Source organism: Corvus brachyrhynchos, unplaced genomic scaffold (genome assembly GCF_000691975.1).
Source record: "Corvus brachyrhynchos isolate BGI_N302 unplaced genomic scaffold, ASM69197v1 scaffold19, whole genome shotgun sequence".
NCBI classification, from domain to species: domain Eukaryota; kingdom Metazoa; phylum Chordata; class Aves; order Passeriformes; family Corvidae; genus Corvus; species Corvus brachyrhynchos.
Genome location: NW_008246061.1, coordinates 1,980,404 through 1,998,306, shown reverse-complemented (window position 1 = coordinate 1,998,306; position 17,903 = coordinate 1,980,404). Strand labels below are relative to the sequence as shown.

The 17,903-nt window shown below is 56.3% G+C and overlaps 1 protein-coding gene across 4 annotated transcripts in view; it reads right to left on the bottom strand.

The window, feature by feature from the left end:
* Positions 1-2,814: 2,814 nt before the first annotated feature.
* The window catches only part of NF2 (neurofibromin 2), a 47,304-nt gene continuing 32,215 nt past the window's right edge, over positions 2,815-17,903 (bottom strand). Inside the window, exons 14-17 of one of the 4 annotated variants that reach the window (XM_017746521.1) lie at positions 15,688-15,818; positions 13,467-13,626; positions 11,754-11,798; positions 2,815-4,277 (exon numbers count right to left, since the gene is read on the bottom strand). In XM_017746521.1, coding sequence (XP_017602010.1) covers positions 11,763-11,798; positions 13,467-13,626; positions 15,688-15,818 — 327 coding nt within the window. In that variant the 3' untranslated portion in view covers positions 2,815-4,277; positions 11,754-11,762. Of the gene's footprint in view, positions 4,278-11,753; positions 11,799-13,466; positions 13,627-15,687; positions 15,819-17,903 lie in introns of those variants that run through there. The other 3 variants (XM_008642920.2, XM_008642921.2, XM_008642922.1) reach the window with 3 other exon arrangements.

Sequence of the window (17,903 nt, the reverse complement as noted above, 5' to 3'; positions counted from 1 at the left end):
ATTCCTGCTCCCGCTCTGCCCCCAGGGCAGGGATGGCAGCACCCCACCACCTGGTCCTGCTCCCTACCGTGATCCCACACCCAGAACCCCACACTCGGCTCCAGGGATTCACCCTCTGCTCGCTGAGAGCTGGAGCAGCTCCACATCCATTTGATTCCATAACATCCATGTATTATCCCTTCCCGGGGCTGAGTGGGCAGCTCCGGTCCCAGCCAGGGGTTCCGGCTCCGCAGCTGTGGCTTCCCTGCACAATGAATCCCTGATTAACCTGGCAAAACACACGGAGCTTGCCAGGTCTCCGTGGGGAGCGGGGTGGCCCTGGGTGCCAGTCCCCCGGGATGCTGCCTCTCCGCTCCCTTCTCCCTCTTAAATTCATTTCCTTCCCCTTTTTTCTTCCTGGACGACAAAGGTGGAGGGAGGCTGCCGGCAGCGCCACGCCAGCCATCAGCGGGGATGGATGAGGATGGATGAGGATGGATGAGGAGGGATGGGGATGGATGGGGATGGATGGGGATGGCGGGGACAGCGCCGGGCTGGCAGCTGGCAGCCGAGGGGGAATAAGGTCCCCGTGTCCTCAAGGCACCGTCCGAAAAGAGCAGGATCCCGCCGGCTGCGACCCCTGGGAGCAGCGTTTTACCCCCTCACCTGCCGGGGCCAGAGGGTGCCCTGAACACCCTGGGGTGCCTGCGGGCAGGGATGGGGGGTCCCGTGGGCTGGTCCCCCCAATTCCCACCGCTGTTGGGTGGGCAGTGGGTGACCCCGAAGAGCCGCTGTGGTGCCCTGGTCCCCCCAGCTCCACCCGACCTTGTGGTGGCCCATGGCCAGGTGCAACCGTGCCGTGCCCTTGTGCTCGAACCCTTCCCTCATGTACACCCCCCACACACACGTGCAGGAGCCCCCCAGCCCTGCCCGGGCTTTGTCAGTGTCCCCCTGTCCCCACAGTGACCCCCTCCCTTGTCCCCCTGAGGCACCCGGGGCTGGGCAGCACCCCGGGGTGCAGGGGGACAGCGGGAGGGTGACAGAGCAGCAGCCCATGGGTGTGGGGAGGCCACACCAGCAGTCCCCGGGCTGCACAGCCAAGCCAGAGCCATCCCTGCCTCAGTTTCCCCATCTATCCCGTCTGCCCATTCCAAGCTCTTTTCCTGCAGGAGTTGCTGGCCAAAGCTGTGCATGTTTTGGGGGGGCTCTGAACCGGCACCCTGAATCCCCAGCCAGGGCTCCTGGCCCCTGACTTGCCACCCACGGCCACTCTGTGTCCCTTCTGTCCCTTTCATCTCCAGCTCTCGACATTTTATGTTGTTGCTGAGAGTATTTAATGGTTTGGAAGTGAAATAACGTGAGTTGAGGAGACTTTGGGGACCCCAGAGTGAAGAACTGCTGCCAAAGCACTCCCAGAGTGCTGCCTGGGATTGGCCAAATCCCCAATTCCCTTCCTCAGGAACCCACGGCTGGGGAAGGGGCTGGGAGAGGTGCACGGCAAAGGCTTCTCAAAGCACCGCTTTGCTCCTCCAGCAAAGTCAGCTCACACCAACCCACGCCCGCAGCTCCTGTTGAGTTCAGTTTGCTAAAAAGGGAAAAAATCAGGGTGAAACTTCCTTTGACAGGAGAGAAGTGGCCTGGGATGTGCCAGGGAGGGCGGGCAGGGAGCTGGCACCGGGCTGGGAGTGTGAGAGGTGACTCTGGGAGCGTAGAAGACCCTGAGGGTGCAAGGCTGGGAATGTGCAAGGCTGGGAATGTGCAGTGCTTTGTGCAGAGCACTGGGAGCAACAAGGATCCCCATGCCAGAGGTGGATCCATGCTGCATCCATCCCTGGCTTCACCCGGTGCATCCTCAGCGCATCCATCCCTGCACATCCATCCATCCCCGGGCTTCCCATCCCAGCACATCCATCCCAGCACATCCATCCCTGAAGCTCCACCCCTGCACATCCCATCCCTTCACATCCATCCTTTCACATCCATCCCAGCACATCCATCCATCCATCCCAGCACATCCATCCATCCCAGCACATCCCATCCCTGCACATCCATCCCTGCACATCCATCCCCTGTGCATTCCCAGTGCATCCCCCTGCCCTCCTGCCCTGGCCTGTGCTGGAAAGAGCTCTTCTGGATGAATTTCAGGATGCAGGCGGTGCAGGTGACACACCAGTTGAATTCCTGTCACCACAGGCCACGTGGGAAATCGAGTCACCCTCCACATCCCTCACCGGCTGCCTTCAGCCTCCCCAGAATTCCCGTGGGTATCCCACTGGCATCCCTCTGCCAAAAGAAACCCCGTCCCTCCCCCCTCAGCCCTGCTTAAAACAACAACAACCGGAAAAAATCCCCCAGCCCACCCGCGGCGCTGGGGACGAGCTCTGGTCAGGAGCTCCGGGGAATGTCCCGGGATTTTGCTGCCGGAGAGCGGATGAAAAGCATCCATCGCCGATCCCAGCGGGGCCGGAGGGCCGGGAACAGCCCCGGGGGTCGGGGCTTGCTGGGCTGGGCCGGTTTCGTCCGTGATTAATTATAAAATTGAGGTCAATGCAGCACATCCTTTATTCATTCCAGGCAGGACGGGATCAGGGATGGCAAACACCGGGCTCAGCCCCTCTGGGCACCCCAAACCCCTCTTCCCTCAAGGAGGGATGCAAAGAGCCCCAAGGGACCGGGGACAGCGGGACCCCGGAGCCATCCCGATCCCGTGGGAGCTGCCGGAGGGATCCCAGCACTGCAGCTGCGCTTCCCAGTAATCCCGGCACTGCTAACTGCGGCAGCCGGGCTCCGAGCAGTCTTTCCCAAAGGAAAAAAAAAAGGCAAAGAAGCCTCAGCTCCCCTCCTAGTGCTGTGAATTTTTATTAAAACAGGAGAAAACAGTTATTCCTTCGGAGTACAACAGTCCAGGGAATGGGAAAGCGGCTGTGCCAGGCCACAGCCATCCGAACTGCAGCCACGTGCGGGGAATTGATCCCAGGGTTTAAATAAAAAGGGTTGGGATGGGATTTACTCCACGCCAAGCCCCGGGCTGAGCCTGCGGTGGGGCTGTGGGTCCGGGGAGGTTGTGGGAAGGAGGAACTGGGGGTCCTGAGGGGATGTGGGGGATCCTCAGGGCAGCACCGGCTCTGCTGGAGGGTAAATCGCAGCTGGAAGAGGATTCCACCCGAGCGGGGGACAGGATTTGGGACGGAGACAGGAACGGAAGGTCTGAGCATCCCTGTTCCCCCCGCGGGGGGGGGCAGAGCAAAGGCACCCGCGATGGGACAGGCAGGAGCAGGCAGCCCCGGGCTCAGCCCGGGAAGGGGGCTGGGATGCCCTGGGATCCAGGGAAAGCCCAGCCCGGTGCCCCCGGACCCCCCAGCCTGAAGCTGCTCAGGTTTGTCACAGTTTGCAGGAACAAGAAGGTTTCATTTGGTTGGCACTAGCTGTTCTCCCGCTCCCTGTGCCCAGCAGCGAGGAGGAGGAGGAGCCCTTCCTCCCACCTCCTCTCCCCAGGGAAGCAGCCAAGGATCCCCCCAGCCCCAGGTCCCTGGAACCCGCTCCCTGCTCCTCTCCCACCCCAGCGGGCGCTGGGAGAGCCGGCGCGACGCTCCTGATTTACAGCACTCCACTGGAACATGCTCGGGATCCTAATGGAGCTCCCGGCACCGCCGCACGCGCCGGGCTCCGGGAGCAGAGCAGGGCTCCAGGGCCGGCACACGGAATTCCAGGCTGGCACAAGGGGCTCCGGGAGCAGAGCAGGGCTCCAGGGCCGGCACACGGAATTCCAGGCTGGCACAAGGGGCTCCGGGAGCAGAGCAGGGCTCCAGGGCCGGCACACGGAATTCCAGGCTGGCACACAGCTCCGAGCCCACAGGAGAAGGCAATCCAGAGGGATGTCATCCCTGCCAGGGAGCCCCTCGGGCACACTCCTCTGCTGGCTGCCAGGGTGGGAAGGCACGGCCACAGCCCCCTCCCCCAGCTCCAGGGAAAAGCCTGGAGGGCCGAGCCTGGAAGCAAAGCTAGAAAAATAAGGAAAAAAGCTGGAAAACCCAGGAAAACAAAGTGTCAGGAGGAAGAGGATGAACGGATGCTGAGCTAGAGAGCATCACACAGTCCATGGGCAGCCGGCCCCGAGTCCATCGGTGTGCAGAGGCTGGAGCAGCTGGCTGGGTCCGGGGTGATCCCTCTGGCAGCCCCCGGCTCCGAGACAGGCTCCGGCTGGGCGGGAGCCTTGGGAAGCAGCAGCGGTGCGGAGCAGTTGTCTCCTAGAGCTCCTCGAAGAAGGCCACGCGGGACTTGGTGCTCTGTAGAGTGAGCTGGAAGAGAGCAGAGCGGGATCAGGGGGCACCCTCCAACCTCACAGGGGGCACCCGCCCCAGAGTCGCCGCCAGGAGGGAGCTGCTGCCTCCTGTACCCCTCCGAAAGTACCAGGGAACGTGGAAGCCGGGGGGGTGCGGAAGCTGGGGGGCGTGCAGCCCCCACCACAGCAAGCACAGCCCAGGGAAAGCGGGGCAGAGACTCAGTCAAGGTCATGGGCATGGCTGAGGCTTCCAGGATGTGGGATACCCGGCAGAGCAGATCCAAGGAGCCAGTCCAGGGGCCCCTGACAAGGAGGACATACGAGGGGTCTTGGGAAGCTGGAGGAGAAACACCTCCATGAGCTGAGGGAGAACCCACAACTCCAGCAGCCACCGGCACGTGTCCCCTCTGTCACCAAACATCCAACCCCATCCCAGCACGTGTGATCCATGCAGCCACCCCGGGACCTCATCCCAGCCTTGCTCCATCCATTCCACTGGAGGACAGAGCCGGAGAGCCCTCTCTCCCAGGACTGTCCTTGCAGGCCCAGCAGGACTCAGAAACCCTTGGAAAGCTTTCCACAGCCATCCCAAAAATAACACCCCACGGAGTAGCCGTGAGCCCGTTTGCTAACAGGCCAGAGGAGATAAAGGAAATCCTCAGTGGTGGGGAAGAAATCCCAGGATTTACAGACATCCCGATGGAGTGCACCGGGAGAAGTGCCACCTTCCCGGCAGCTGCTGGATCGCCAGGAGTTTGCCAAAGCAGCCGGCTAATTGCCAGGGCTCGGCTTCAGCTGGATTAAGCACGGTGCCTTCCGTCGGGAATGCCGGTTTTGCTGGAACAGGAATCCTGGGATCACCTTACAGTGAGTTAAGCCCCTCAACCAGGCTGTCAGGCGTTTTCCCCCTCCCTGCTTCTCCCCCATGGCTCTTCCTCAGTAATTCCTTCACAGCTCTAATGCCAGTCGGGAAAAAATCTGTATTGCAGGGGAAATTTCTGCAGGGCCTTAATAATCTTTCTTGGCAGCAGCTCCTGGGCCAGGGCTGGCTCTCCTCCTCCTCAGCATCCCCCTGGCTGCTCCAGTGTCCCCTCTGGAGCTGGATGGGAGGTGGGTGAGGTGGGACAGGGATTCTCTGAGCTACAGGCAGTGTTTTTCCTCTCTAAGGCTGGAGAGGGAAAAAAAAAAAAGGAGCAGAGAGCTCCAGGCTGCTGCCAGACCCACTGGCATCTGACTTCCATCTGACAGGAAGCCCCATCCCTGGAAGTGTTCCAGTGTCTAAAGGGGTACAAAACAGTTGGAGAAGGACTTGGGACAAGGCCTGGAGCAACAGGGTAAGGAGAAAGGGCAGGGCTGGATGGGATATTGGGAAGGAATTGTTCCCTGGGACGGTGGGCAGGCCCTGGCACAGGGTGCCCAGAGCAGCTGGGGCTGCCCCTGGATCCCTGGCAGTGTCCAAGGCCAGGCTGGACATTGGGGCTTGGAGCAGCCTGGGACAGTGGGAGGTGTCCCTGCCATGGCAGGGGTGGGAATGGGATGGGTTTCAAGGACCCTTCCAATGCAAACCATTCCACAAATCCATGATCTACCTGCCATCCATCTCTTTCCCAAGGCTGTGCCTCTGAATCCATCCCTTCTGCGGCCTGGCTGGGGAACCAGAGCCGCCTCCCACCCTTCCCCAGCCCACAGGAGCTCATTCCTCACAGCACAGTGAGGCAGATGCCCCCAGGACCCCCGTGGCAAACTCAGTGCTCTGCTCAGAGCCAGCTGCAGCCGCTGATGGAGCACAGGGAAGATGTTTCCCTCAGGCTTATCAAGGAATCCGACTGTTTCAAGCCTGGCTCTCTGCCTGTAGCTACACACAGCTCTCCATTAACCCCCCACGTGTTTTTGGGGTCCTGGGGTACCCCGAGGGCAGCCTGAGCCCAAAGCTGTGCCTGTCTCAGCCCGGAGATTTGGGAAGCGGGCGGAGGCAGAGCTCTGGAGCATCCAGCACAGGCACAGAGAGGAAGGAGAGATGCAGCCCTGCTCCTTTGCTGGATGCTTTCATCCACAACATCCAAAGGCTCCTGGAGAGGCTCAGTGGTACTTTTTTTACCTACCCAGGGAATCTGAGGCACGGGAAGAGCAGCCATACAGGGAGTGGGAGCAAAGGTGGGACTTGAGGAGATGGGATCCCATGGAGAGGTGTGAGCACAGACTTCCCAAGAGGGCCGTGCCCTGTGGATCACTGGCTCCCAGCAGTGGCCAGATTTTGCCACCTGAAAGGCAAAGACCACAGGGATTCCCCCCTGGGAGGGTGGGCAGGCCCTGGCACAGGGTGCCCAGAGCAGCTGTGGCTGCCCCTGGATCCCTGGCAGTGCCCAAGACCAGGCTGGACATTGGGGCTTGGAGCAGCCTGGGACAGTGGGAGGTGTCCTTGCCCATGGCAGGGGTGGCACTGGATGGGCTCTAAGGACCCTTCCAATGGGGACCAGGACCAGGATTGGGGCTGCCCAGCAGCTCCAGGCAGCTGCCTCCTCACACCCGACTGCAGCCAGGCACTGGAACTGAGGAAATCAGGGCTGCTCCTGACTGCACCCTGACTCTCCACCGCCTGTGCCAGGAGGGAAAACTCTCCCCCTCCCTTTTTCCTTCTTTTATGGTTGTTTCCCTCACTGTGGAGCGCAGGCAGGGCTATCCTTGCTCCCACTGGGAGCACCACACAGACCAGTCCCGAAGGATGTGCTGGGGGAAGATGGGAAGAGCCGAGGGGAGCTCCTGGGGCATCCTGACTCATCCCAGCCGGCGCTGTGGGAGCGGGTGGGCACGGGGAGCTCTCTGCAGAGAAATCCCACTCCTTCAACTGGTTTTTCTTCCTTTTCTGCACTGGGATATGAAATCAAAGAGGAGAGCACCACCCTGTGCTGGCCTCTCCATCATCTGTGGGGTGAAAGCCTCCAACACCTCCAAAAACTCTGCGCAGTCTCCGCATCCCCTTTTCCCGGCCAGGCGAGGAGAAATAAATATCCCTCCCCATAGCGTAAGGCTGCGCAGGGTGATTAAGAGGGAGTTACATCCTCGTCAGTGCGGAGAAAAGGGAAAAAAAATTGATTTACAAGCAGTATTATGATAATCTCCTTCCTGCAGGAGGGAGGGTGGGCTCCCGATGCTCTACCAGAGCCATCAAGGAAAATTTAGAGGGAGAGAGAGGCAGCACAATTAAGCGGCCTGAGCTCCAATGAATCAAGATCTGAGGAAGGGAAGAGAGGGAAGAGTCCCACTCCCCGCATTCCTGGGCCAGGGCCCCTCCAAGCCTGCTGCTACCCAGGGCTGCTGGACTGATTTGATTTAGGAAACACAAACAACCCAAAGCAACCCAGTAAGTGCCTGGCAGGCACCGGCGGTTTGGAGCGGGTAACCCAATAACTGCAGGCACAGCACTGCAGGGGCCAGGCAAACCCAATCCAGGGGAACCCCCCGAGGCTCCTGCGAGCTCCCCGAGCTGGGGCCATCCCCACGCAGCAGGCAGGGCAAGGGGATGCAATTCACACCAAGCCTCCCCCAGCAAGGAGAGGCTTAAACATCTCATTTCCTTGCTGTCTATCCTGCAGCCTGGCCAGGCTAGAGCAGAGGGGGACCTGTGCCACCCTCACCCTGTGCGATGCCAGGATGTTTTCCTGTGGCTGGGAAGATCTACAGTCCTTGCTAATCATCACCCACTGCTCCACACACTAAATCCTCTTTATTCCCCACTCGCTGCCCTGGTGCCTTTCTCCACCCCTGCCCACTCCCCAGTCCCACCGGCCAGGTGGACCTTTCCATTCCCAGCGTTACTTTTGAACCCAAACCCTATTTTCCTGTGATTCTTCCCCTTTCCCTCCCGCTCCTGTCTCACTCCCACGCTGCCATTTATTCTCTCCCGAGCACAACTGTCCCCCAGCCCCCGATGCTTTGATGAGCCCGTTTGAAAGGAGAAGATGACGCTCCATGTGAAGGAAACGCTTTTCAAAGGCTGCCACAGAAATAGCTGATAGGCCTGACGTTTCCTACTTTCCTCTTGTTCCTTGTAAACAAGGAAAAGAGGCTGCCGTGTCCCAGTTTAACTGCCTGGGAGTTTCACTTCCCAGCTCTGAGGAGAAGCGGGAAGAAAATGAACCTGGAAGGGATGTGGCCTCTCACACGTGGGGGTGCGCAGGCAAGATCCACGTGGGATGAGCCTCCACCTCCTCATGCACTTGGAAAATGTGTTCCCAGAGCTGCTCTGCCCACCGGGTATCTCCCAGCTCCCACCTGCACCCCAGCCAGGTGCCAGGCTGAGTGAGAAGCTGGCAGCCTCACTCATCTTTTCCAACCTCACAGCTTCCAAGGGAATGGGAAACGCCGGTGCTGCTGCTCCTGGGAAGTCCCCCGCTGGTGGCGTGCCTGTTCTGCCTTCCCTTTCCAGCTGGGATCGGGTTATACAGCTCTGCAGGAGACTCAAGAGCACCTCATCCCTATCCCAGGATCCACAGGGAAGGATGGCAGCTCAGCCTGTGCTGTCCCACCCAGGCTCCCTCCTTTTGCCCCTCGCAGAGCATTCCTTGAGCTGGTCCTTTCCCTCTGCAGGACGAGGCACCAGGGGAACAACAACTTCCTCCATCTCCCCACCAAACCACTGGAGCAAAACAGACCTATTCCAGGGAATCTGCAGTTCCAGAGGGGGAAAGGTGAGCAAAGGAGATGACAGGAACCCACAGGAATTGTGAAGTCCTTGAGGGACAGGTTTCAGTGATCCCCAGCACGCTGCTTGCCTGGTGCAGGTGGAAAACAGGGAAGGTGTCTGCCCCAGCACCAGCCTCCCAAATTCCTTCCACCTGTGCAGATGATGAAGGAGCCTCCTGAGATTTGGGGGTGGCACTTTCTGTCTGCATGACGAGACACTCAGGCAGCAGTGCCACCAGCAGCCACCAGTGTCCTTACAAGGACAGACCACAGCCAAAAGGTGGCAGGAGGGAAGCCAAGGCTGCAGGAGTCCCCTTGGCTCTGCCTCACTCACCCTTCTGTGCTTCCAGCTGGGAACTGTTCAGTGCCTAAATCCAAAGGGGACCTTAAAACCCATCCAGTCCCGGCACTGCCACAGTCAGGGACACCTTCCACTGTCCCAGGCTGCTCCAAGCCCCAATGTCCAGCCTGGCCTTGGGCACTGCCAGGGATCCAGGGGCAGCCCCAGTTGCTCTGGGCACCCTGTGCCAGGGCCTGCCCACCCTCCCAGGGAACAATTCCTTCCCAATATCCCATCCAGCCCTGCCCTCTGACAGTGGGAAGCCATTCCCTGTGTCCTGTCCCTCCATGCCTTGTCCCCAGTTCCTCTCCAGCTCTCCTGAAGCCCCTTTGGGCATTGGAAGGGGCTCTGAGGTCTCCCTGGAGCCTTCTCTTCTCCAGGTGAGCACCCCCAGCTTGGAGAGCATCTCAGAGCATCTCCACAATGAACATTATCCAAGTCAAAGGCAACACTGGATCCACATCCAGGATCAGAGCCAGGAGAGGAGCCAGCAGGATCTGCACAATCCCCATGGGCCCCAGAAGTGATCCCCTGGGATTGAGCTCAAGCCCTGGAGAAGCTGCTCTCAGCCACGTGAGAGCCTGGCAGGAGAGGCCAAGGCTGCCTGTGGAAGGACCAGAGGCTCAACGACAAAGCCGCTTGTCTGGGAACAGGCGCGGAGATTTGCTCCTTGCCTGGATACTTCAAAGGGCTTAAATCCCAGTAAATAAGCATGACTGTGCAAGAAGAAAGCAACTGGAATCAAAGACCTGATTGTGTTTTAGCAGCCTGTCCTGGGAGCTTTCCTGCAGTGGAGGAGATGAGGAAGAAGTGGGTTTTTCACCCTCTACCACAGCTTAAGTGACAAACCCTCCTGAATCGGAGCCAGCTGGAGCCACAGCACCAGCCCACGGTGGGGAGCTACGGAGAAGGGAGAGCAGCTTCCAGATGAGGTGTCTGTGCTGTGCCCACAGAGCTCATAAAAAGGGATTAGCATGTTAACCACGTAATTAAACATGAAAAACTTAGCAGGCAGCTTCAAAGGCAGGCACCAAACCCCAGAGGTCACACTGCAGTGCTTGCTGTGCAGCTGCTTTAATTATGGGGCTCCTCCCGGGCACTGGAGAGCTCCCAGCTGCTGGAAGAGTCTTCCCACAAACTGCCAGGGCTGAATTTCATCTCCCTGTGCTGCGGCCGCAAGTGGATTTCACCCCAAATTTACCTGCCGTGGAGCTCTTCAAGGCAGGTGTGATGGGATAATGGTTTTCATCCACGGCCAGTCTCTGTGGAGATGTCCAACACCTCCCTCAAGGTGGCCCAGACCTGCAGGGTCACCCCTTTCTGCCTCTTCCCCATGGAAGTGCTTAACAATGAGAGCAGCCTGTTTTGGGGAACATCCACAGCTCCTCAGAGCTGGCACAAACCCTGAACTCCAGGGACTTACAGCCCCTGGAATGGCTAGTGCAGTGAAGGACAGCACAGACTTGTGCTGACTGCTCCTGGGTAAAACATCCTCCTGCCTCTGCTCCTGAGCTCCAGAGGTGCTGGGGAATTGCTCTCTCTTTTCCAGCAGCTCTGCCACCTGTGAGTGCCACCATCCCAGCACTTCCCTGAGTGCCACCGACTCCAAGCTCCCAAAACCCCGCGGCTGTGCAAGAACCTCGCCCCAGGGAAGAGCAGGAAAGCTCCCCCAAACTCATCCTCCCAAAGGAGGGAGTGGATGCTCAGCACACACACAGCCTGAGCATCGAGGGCAAATCCTTGAAGGAAAGCAGGCTCTGGGAAGAAGAGACATGGCATTAAGAGAGCAGGACCCCCCCGGGCGGGAGGAGGTGAGGCACAGACAGAGGCAGTGCAGGGAGAAGGACAACTCCTGTCCCCAGGTGTGCCAGTGACCTTCCCCTGGCCCAAGAGCCACCTGCAGACACCAGCTGTCCTCAATCCTCTCCTTTACCTTCCTGGGACGCTTCTCAAACAGGCAGAGCATCCTCGTGCTGCTCCGCTCCGAGACGGAGCTGTGCATTTTTAGCCTGTTTTGACAGTGTTGGCAGCAGTTGATGGGGTTTGGCTGTTTGTTTGGGGTATTTTTTTTCCTACATCCTGAATTTCTTTCTGCAGCAAACAAGGGGGGAAGGTGCTGGTTTACTTCATTAAAGGAATCTTCAAAGGCTGCCCTGCACCTCCGATAGATTCCCAACCACCGGTGCAAAAAACAGGCGTGCTGAATTATTTAAGTGCCTCTACCTGCACTCCCCCTCTGAGGTTGCCAACTCAACTTCTGCCAAGAAAGGCGCTTCCCAGCATGGAGGATCAGGTGTAGGAACAAATGCAGAGAGGTGGGAGCGCTCCCAAGGGAGGGAGAGCCGGGCTGGAAGGGTGACCGCGGGCAGCCGGTCCCGCCGGAGCGCAGGCAAGCTCATGCACGGGTTAGTGCCGCAGCCAGATCCCAGCACCCCCACGCAGAGTACCTTGGAATAAGGTATAACCTACTTGGAATGCTCAAATGCAGATAGGTCTTCTGCCCTGGGCTTGAGGCTAAACCAGCAAAATAAAATGAACAACAACAAATAATAATAATAACCCCCGTGTGTGATACAAGGGCAGGGGATTTGTGGGATCTTAGGGCTTGCCTGGAGCAATCAGCAGCTTCCAGGTGAGGCAGAGGGTTGGTGCCATTGAAGTATTGCTGGACTGATATCCCATTCCCAGTGCCCTGTGTTTTGCTTGCCTTCACCACGGCAAAGACAAAAGCCCTGCTGACCTCCCCGAGCAGAGCAGGCTGCAATTTCCCTCTGATGTCCCCACTCATAGTCTGTTACTTGGGAACCTTTGCTCCCTGCTACGATGCAGCAGCCGGGCAGCCTCGGCTCACTCCGGAAGGGAGGGGATGGGACAAGAGTCCAGCTTCAAAGAAAGGCAGAGTGACAGCACCATGACAAGCCCTGACAAACATGGAAATGATGGCCCAGGCACCCTCTTTAAGGGAGACAAATGGGACCATCAGCTCTCTATGAACTCTGTCAGAAGTGAAAATTTAGCAGTTTCTGTTTAAACCAAGGACTTGGAACACAGAGACAAATCCTACGAAAACCTACTGGGAGCAGAAACGCCTCCAGATTCTACAGTGACAAAAGGGGCTGTGAAGATTTTTATTTTCTCTGCTCTGGTGTGACAGGAACCTGAATAGCTCCGGGCCAGCATGGGGAAGCCACCAAGTGAGCCCCGCTAGATCCATTTTCCTGCCCCAATTCAGTGATCACAAACTCCCAGCCACGAAAGTCGGCAAGAACTGATATTTCCAAAACCTTTCAGAAGTAACTCTTGGCTGGGAGTAGTAAAGAGAGCAGGATTTGTTTTTCAAGCCTGGAGTTGTTACCACAGCCCGCATCCTGTGCTGTACGGATTTGTGAATCCTTCCCGAGGACAGCTGCTAGCAGAAAGCCAGCCAGGAAAAAGCCTTGGCAGGGGAAAAAGCCTTTGCAGGTGAGTGGGGCTGACACCACATCCCACCAAATCCATCATGGATGTGCCCCCAGCCCCTCATTACAGAGCCCAGCACTGAGCCAAAGGAAAAAGACGGGATGTAGAAATAAAGAGGTTTTGTTGTGAGCTTTCAGGTGACCCCTGGGTCAGCAGACCCAGGCAGCCTGAATTTTTGGTTGAAGTTCCTCATGTCAGCCTCATTTCTGGAGGCAGGTGGCTCCAGGGAGCAGAGGTCTCACGCCCCTGGCCAGCAAAGGCTTTGCTGTTAGTGACTGAAGCTGCACTACAGGTTTCTCTAGAGAGATTAAAAGAGAGGAAGAGCTTTTGGCTTTTTCCACTGAGAGCTCCTAAGTCAGGAGTATTTCTGCCCTCATTATTCACCAGACCAGCTCAGTGCTCGAAGGGAATGGCTGCAATAGGCAGGGAGGGCTTTTCTTGTTCTCTAGGGATGCAGATCCCTTCCAACAACATCCCTGTACAGCTTTGAAGGTTCAGCAAGACCTTCAGCCCTGGAGACCTTCACATCCCACCCCACAGCACTGGAGAGACCAGGCTGGGTCAGGACACCAGGAGCACCAGAAGCTGGAATTCTCTGTTCAAAGCTAAGCTGCTGGGGAAGAAAACCTAGATCCAACAATTTGATTATCAAAAGCAGGGTGATTTTAGGGCTCTTTTTCAAGGGTTTCATCAGGGGAGATACAAACTGGGGCCCTCTGATACCTTTTTAATAGTGTTGTGCTTGCTGTTGCCCCGGCTGGAGTTCTCGTTGTGCAAAATATCCAGAGCTGTCTCTCTCTCCTTGAGCTTCAGTGCCTCGATTTCTGTCTTCAGCTCGTTGAGCTGCTCCTGCAGGTGCTTGCTCTTCTCCATGTACTCCACCCTAACACACACACACACAAAACAGCCCCAGGTCAGCACTGACCAGCTGCACGTGGTGATGTGACACCCGATAACAGAATTATAACAGAAACAGCTTTTCTTCATTATTTTTAGCGTGTGGAACTGATACTATCAGTTTATAGCACACAGTGAGCTACTCAGAGCAATTATTTGTTCCTTATTAAAGAGGACCCAGACAGCCAAGCCAGCAATAAAAGTGTTAAGTGACATTATTATACAAAATGAAACCTGAGCTGGTATTTTAAGTCTCCCAATTTGCAAGTGAAGCTGACACAGGTTTACACCACACAGTGGTTTAAGCAGCTACTCAGGACAGCTCTACACCCCTGCACCCCTTCCCAAACCTGCTCCACAACCCAAATCCACGAATCTTCCCACGAGGAAGGACCCTGATGTGCTGATTTGTTGTGTTTTAGAGGGATTTAGCTTGTAAAATGTGTGGGAGCAAGCGCTGTCCCCAAAATATCAAGTATCTTGTAGACACACAGCATCCCTGGCAGAGAGAAAGCCTCCCAAAAAAAAAAAAGCAAGGAAGGGGGAAAAACCCAATCCCCAACTCCAGCCATTCCCAAGACTTGTCCTGAACTGCCTTCCACAATGAAAAATCACACCGTGAGTTTTGTACCTGTGATTAACCCCCTGAGCCAGGTCAGAGGGCCAGCAGGGTAATAGGAACCCTTTCCAGTGCCAAAATTTGTAGAGAGGTTTGTCCCAGCACCAGAGGAAAGAGAACAGCCCCAGAGAAGACAGGAAAAGCATCCTATTGCTCTCAGCATTTGGCAGAGGCAGCTCTCCCTGCTCAGGAGAGCAGCATGACCTAGTTAGCAACCTGGCTACAGAACCAGGAATTATCCTGTTATTTTCAGCTTCTTTTTCCTTCTGGCTTTGGGAAAAGTTCTGAGAAGTTCTTAATCTCCTGTCTCTAGGTCTGTGATTTCACACATGGGAGAGGGCACTGAGAAGAGGCAAACTGAAGCACCCTCTGAGAGGGATCCAGGGGTGTGGCATTCCAGCCTCGGGAAGTGTTGGCCAGATCAGGATGACAGAGCCATTGTGGCTTTGATCTACGACCCAATCGATGAACAAAGCACATCATTACTACCAAGATTAAAATCTGACCTGCTTTGATTTCTGCTCAATTGGTAATTTCCAAGGCTACACTTACACCCTCAGGAAAACACAAGATCAAAGCTCATAATCACATCCAAACTTGCCGGGGAACACTTTTTATAGGGGAACTGAACGTGACACAAATTCCAAGGAGAAGGGGTTAAAGCCCTAGTGCAGGACCTTAACACACAGATGCAAACCCTCAAGCTCAGGGCTCCAGCACTCAGCCTCCTGTTAACTCTTTCCACCACCGTGGGCAATTCCAGCCTGAACAGGAGCCAGAATTCCACAGGGAGAGGAACTGCCTGGAGCTGGGCCCTGAGCTCACCTGTGAGCAGGTGGCAGGGACAGGTCTGTGACACCAGGTCCCCACCAGGGAAATGCTCAGCCAGGACAAGCACAGAATTGCTCAGGTTGGAAAGGCCCTCTGAGAACATCGAGTCCAACCATTCCCCAGCACTGCCAGGGCCACCACTGACCCTGTCCCCCAGTGCCACATCCACAGGGCTGTTAAATCCCTCTGGGGATGGGGACTCCAGCACTGCCCTGGGCAGCTGTGCCCGGGCTGGAACCCAAATGTCAGAGCTTTTTCAATGTCTGAGTGAAAGGGGACAAGATTAAGAAGCAATATCATCATTAATGGGACAAGAAGTGCAGGAAGTTCTGCTCCTCAGGCTCCAGCCCCTTCCCAGCTCCGTTCCCTTCCCTGGACATGCTCCAGCCCCTCCAGGTCTCTCTTGTCAGGAGGGTCCCAGAGCTGCCCCAGCACTGGAGGTGCCCCAGCAGTGCCAGCACAGGGGACGGGCCCTGCCCTGCTCCTGCTGCCACCCCAGGGCTGGCACAGCCCAGGTGCCCTCGGCCTTCTTGGCCACACCTGACTCATGTCCAGCACAAATCCCAGCCCATCCTGGACTGGATGCGTGCCACGTACTTCTCCTTCTCGATTTCCATGGACAGCCTCTTCATGTCTGTATCCTTGAAGTCGAAGGAGAGGCTCTCGCTGATGAGGTTGAAGCTTGGCAGGTCAGTGGGCAGTGCTGTGGTACTCGAGTTCATGGACTGCTGAAGAGAGAGCACAAATTAATCACTCTGGGCCACACGAGTGTCACTACAGCAAACGTTCTGCAGCGCTGATGTAAAATCAGAGCAACACTCGAGCCCACAGTCCCAAACACCAGATCAGCCTGGAGATCCCCTTGCTCCATTCCCAATTTGCTCCTCAATTCGAAGCCATTGCTCCTCCAGGACTCTTTGCAGCACTAAAGAGGAGACAAAACACCACCTGCCTTCAAAATCTATTGACAAAGCTTGGTAAAATCAAGGGTTTATCACTGCTATGTCACTTTTAAGCTGGACAGAAGCTGCCTCTTGGGGAGTCATCTGTCAGCTATTTAACATCCAGTCAGGTTTATAAAGTTCAAGCTGTGAACAGGGACAATGTAAGACCCCGTGCAGACACAGAGAGACAGGAGAGTCCTGCACTCCACAGCTCCCCAAAGCCTGAGCAAAGACCAATGTGACCCCAAGAATGCCATTCCAGCAAGGTCCACAGAGATGTACCGACACATTTTTATCTCCTCAGTAATTTACAGTTCCAAAGGTTTAAAAACCACTTCTAGATTCAGCTGGAATTGCTGAGATAACACAGCAAATCACTCCTGGAACACCTGAGCAAGGATTTGGGACTTTCTTCCTCCTGCAAAATGCTTTGATATCCCCCAGTGACACACACTGCCAGGCCCTCAGATTTTATGTTCTCCAAATAAATGACCCTTCTTCCTCTCAGTCAAAAATTCTGTCACACCTCTAACAAATGGGCTCATTAGGAGGAGAGGAAGAGCCTGATGGAGTCATGGCTCTGCTCCTGCAGCACGTTGGATGAGGTGGCAAACAGGGCACACGTCAAGGGTGGCACAGCGGCATCAGATGGGGCTGAGTCACAACTGCTGCCAGCCTGCTTAGCCCTGCTCTGGGCTATGAGAAACCCAGCCCAGCATCCAAAAGATCCCCCACCTCCCTCCTGGATGCTCCTTCTTGCTTTAAGGGATTCCTGTAAGGAAAATGATGTGCTCAAACCTGGAATGGCACTGCTGGGTACCCGCTCTAACAAACGAGAGTTTGAGCTTCAGCTGGTTCTTCCTTTCCCTCATTTCTCCTATTTGGGGTACTCCAGGCACTGTTTTCAGTTAGCTCCACTTCAGCAAGACCTGCAAGCACTGGGGTGACAGATTTACTCTGCACAATAACCTGCCTGTTTGCTCACCACCAGCCTGGAATTCACAAACAGCCAGGGCTCCTTCCCAGCTCGGACAAATCTGAGAGGGACAACATTTCATCGAGCGGCGGAGGTGGAACACAAACACCTCGTACAAGCATAAACAAGGTGGTGCCTCAAACTGCACTTGGCCTGGCTGGAGCCTTCCAGGTGAGTTAAGACCCACATGACAAGGAAACCCAGCTCCTTACTCCCCCTTTGCTGCCAGCACGGAACAAAGGCACATTAATTCTGGAGCAGGCGCTGGAAGGGACAGCTCAGTACCTAAATTCCAGTCTCGAAGGAAAGGGGACAGGTCTGCCAAAGCACTTAACTGATTTAAATACTTGCATCCCATTGACATTCAAGTCCCTTCCCTGTAAGGCACACAGGTGTTCCCAAAGCCCTTCCCACGTGAGGTTCTCCCGTCCCTGCAGCACAGGGGAGCCAGGAGCATCCGAGCCAGCCTGCTGGCCTTCAAACAACCTTTAGCTTGTTTTTTTTCAGCACAAGCTTTGTTGGGTTTTGTTTTTAAAAACTCCCAACAGCAGCAGTAACAGTAGAGCAGGAGTTTCACTTGCTGCAGCCATTAAGGCCTGAGCCAATTCATCAGGGTTGCTACAGCCACTTCCTTCTCTTCCCTCGGCACAGCTCTGCCACGGAGCAAGGAAAAAATTGGTGGAGAAGCCAGGGAGCAACAGAAGTGAGAAAGAGTATGGACAAAGCAAAGAGTGAGCAGGTTCAGGGCTCTCAAAGGCACAGGCTTGATATGTGGAGCAAAGCATTTAACAGAATCATGGAATGGGTTGGGTGGGAAAGGATCTTAAAGCTCATCCCATCCCACTCCTGCCATGGGCAGGGACCCCTTCCAATATCCGAGGGGGCTGCAAGCG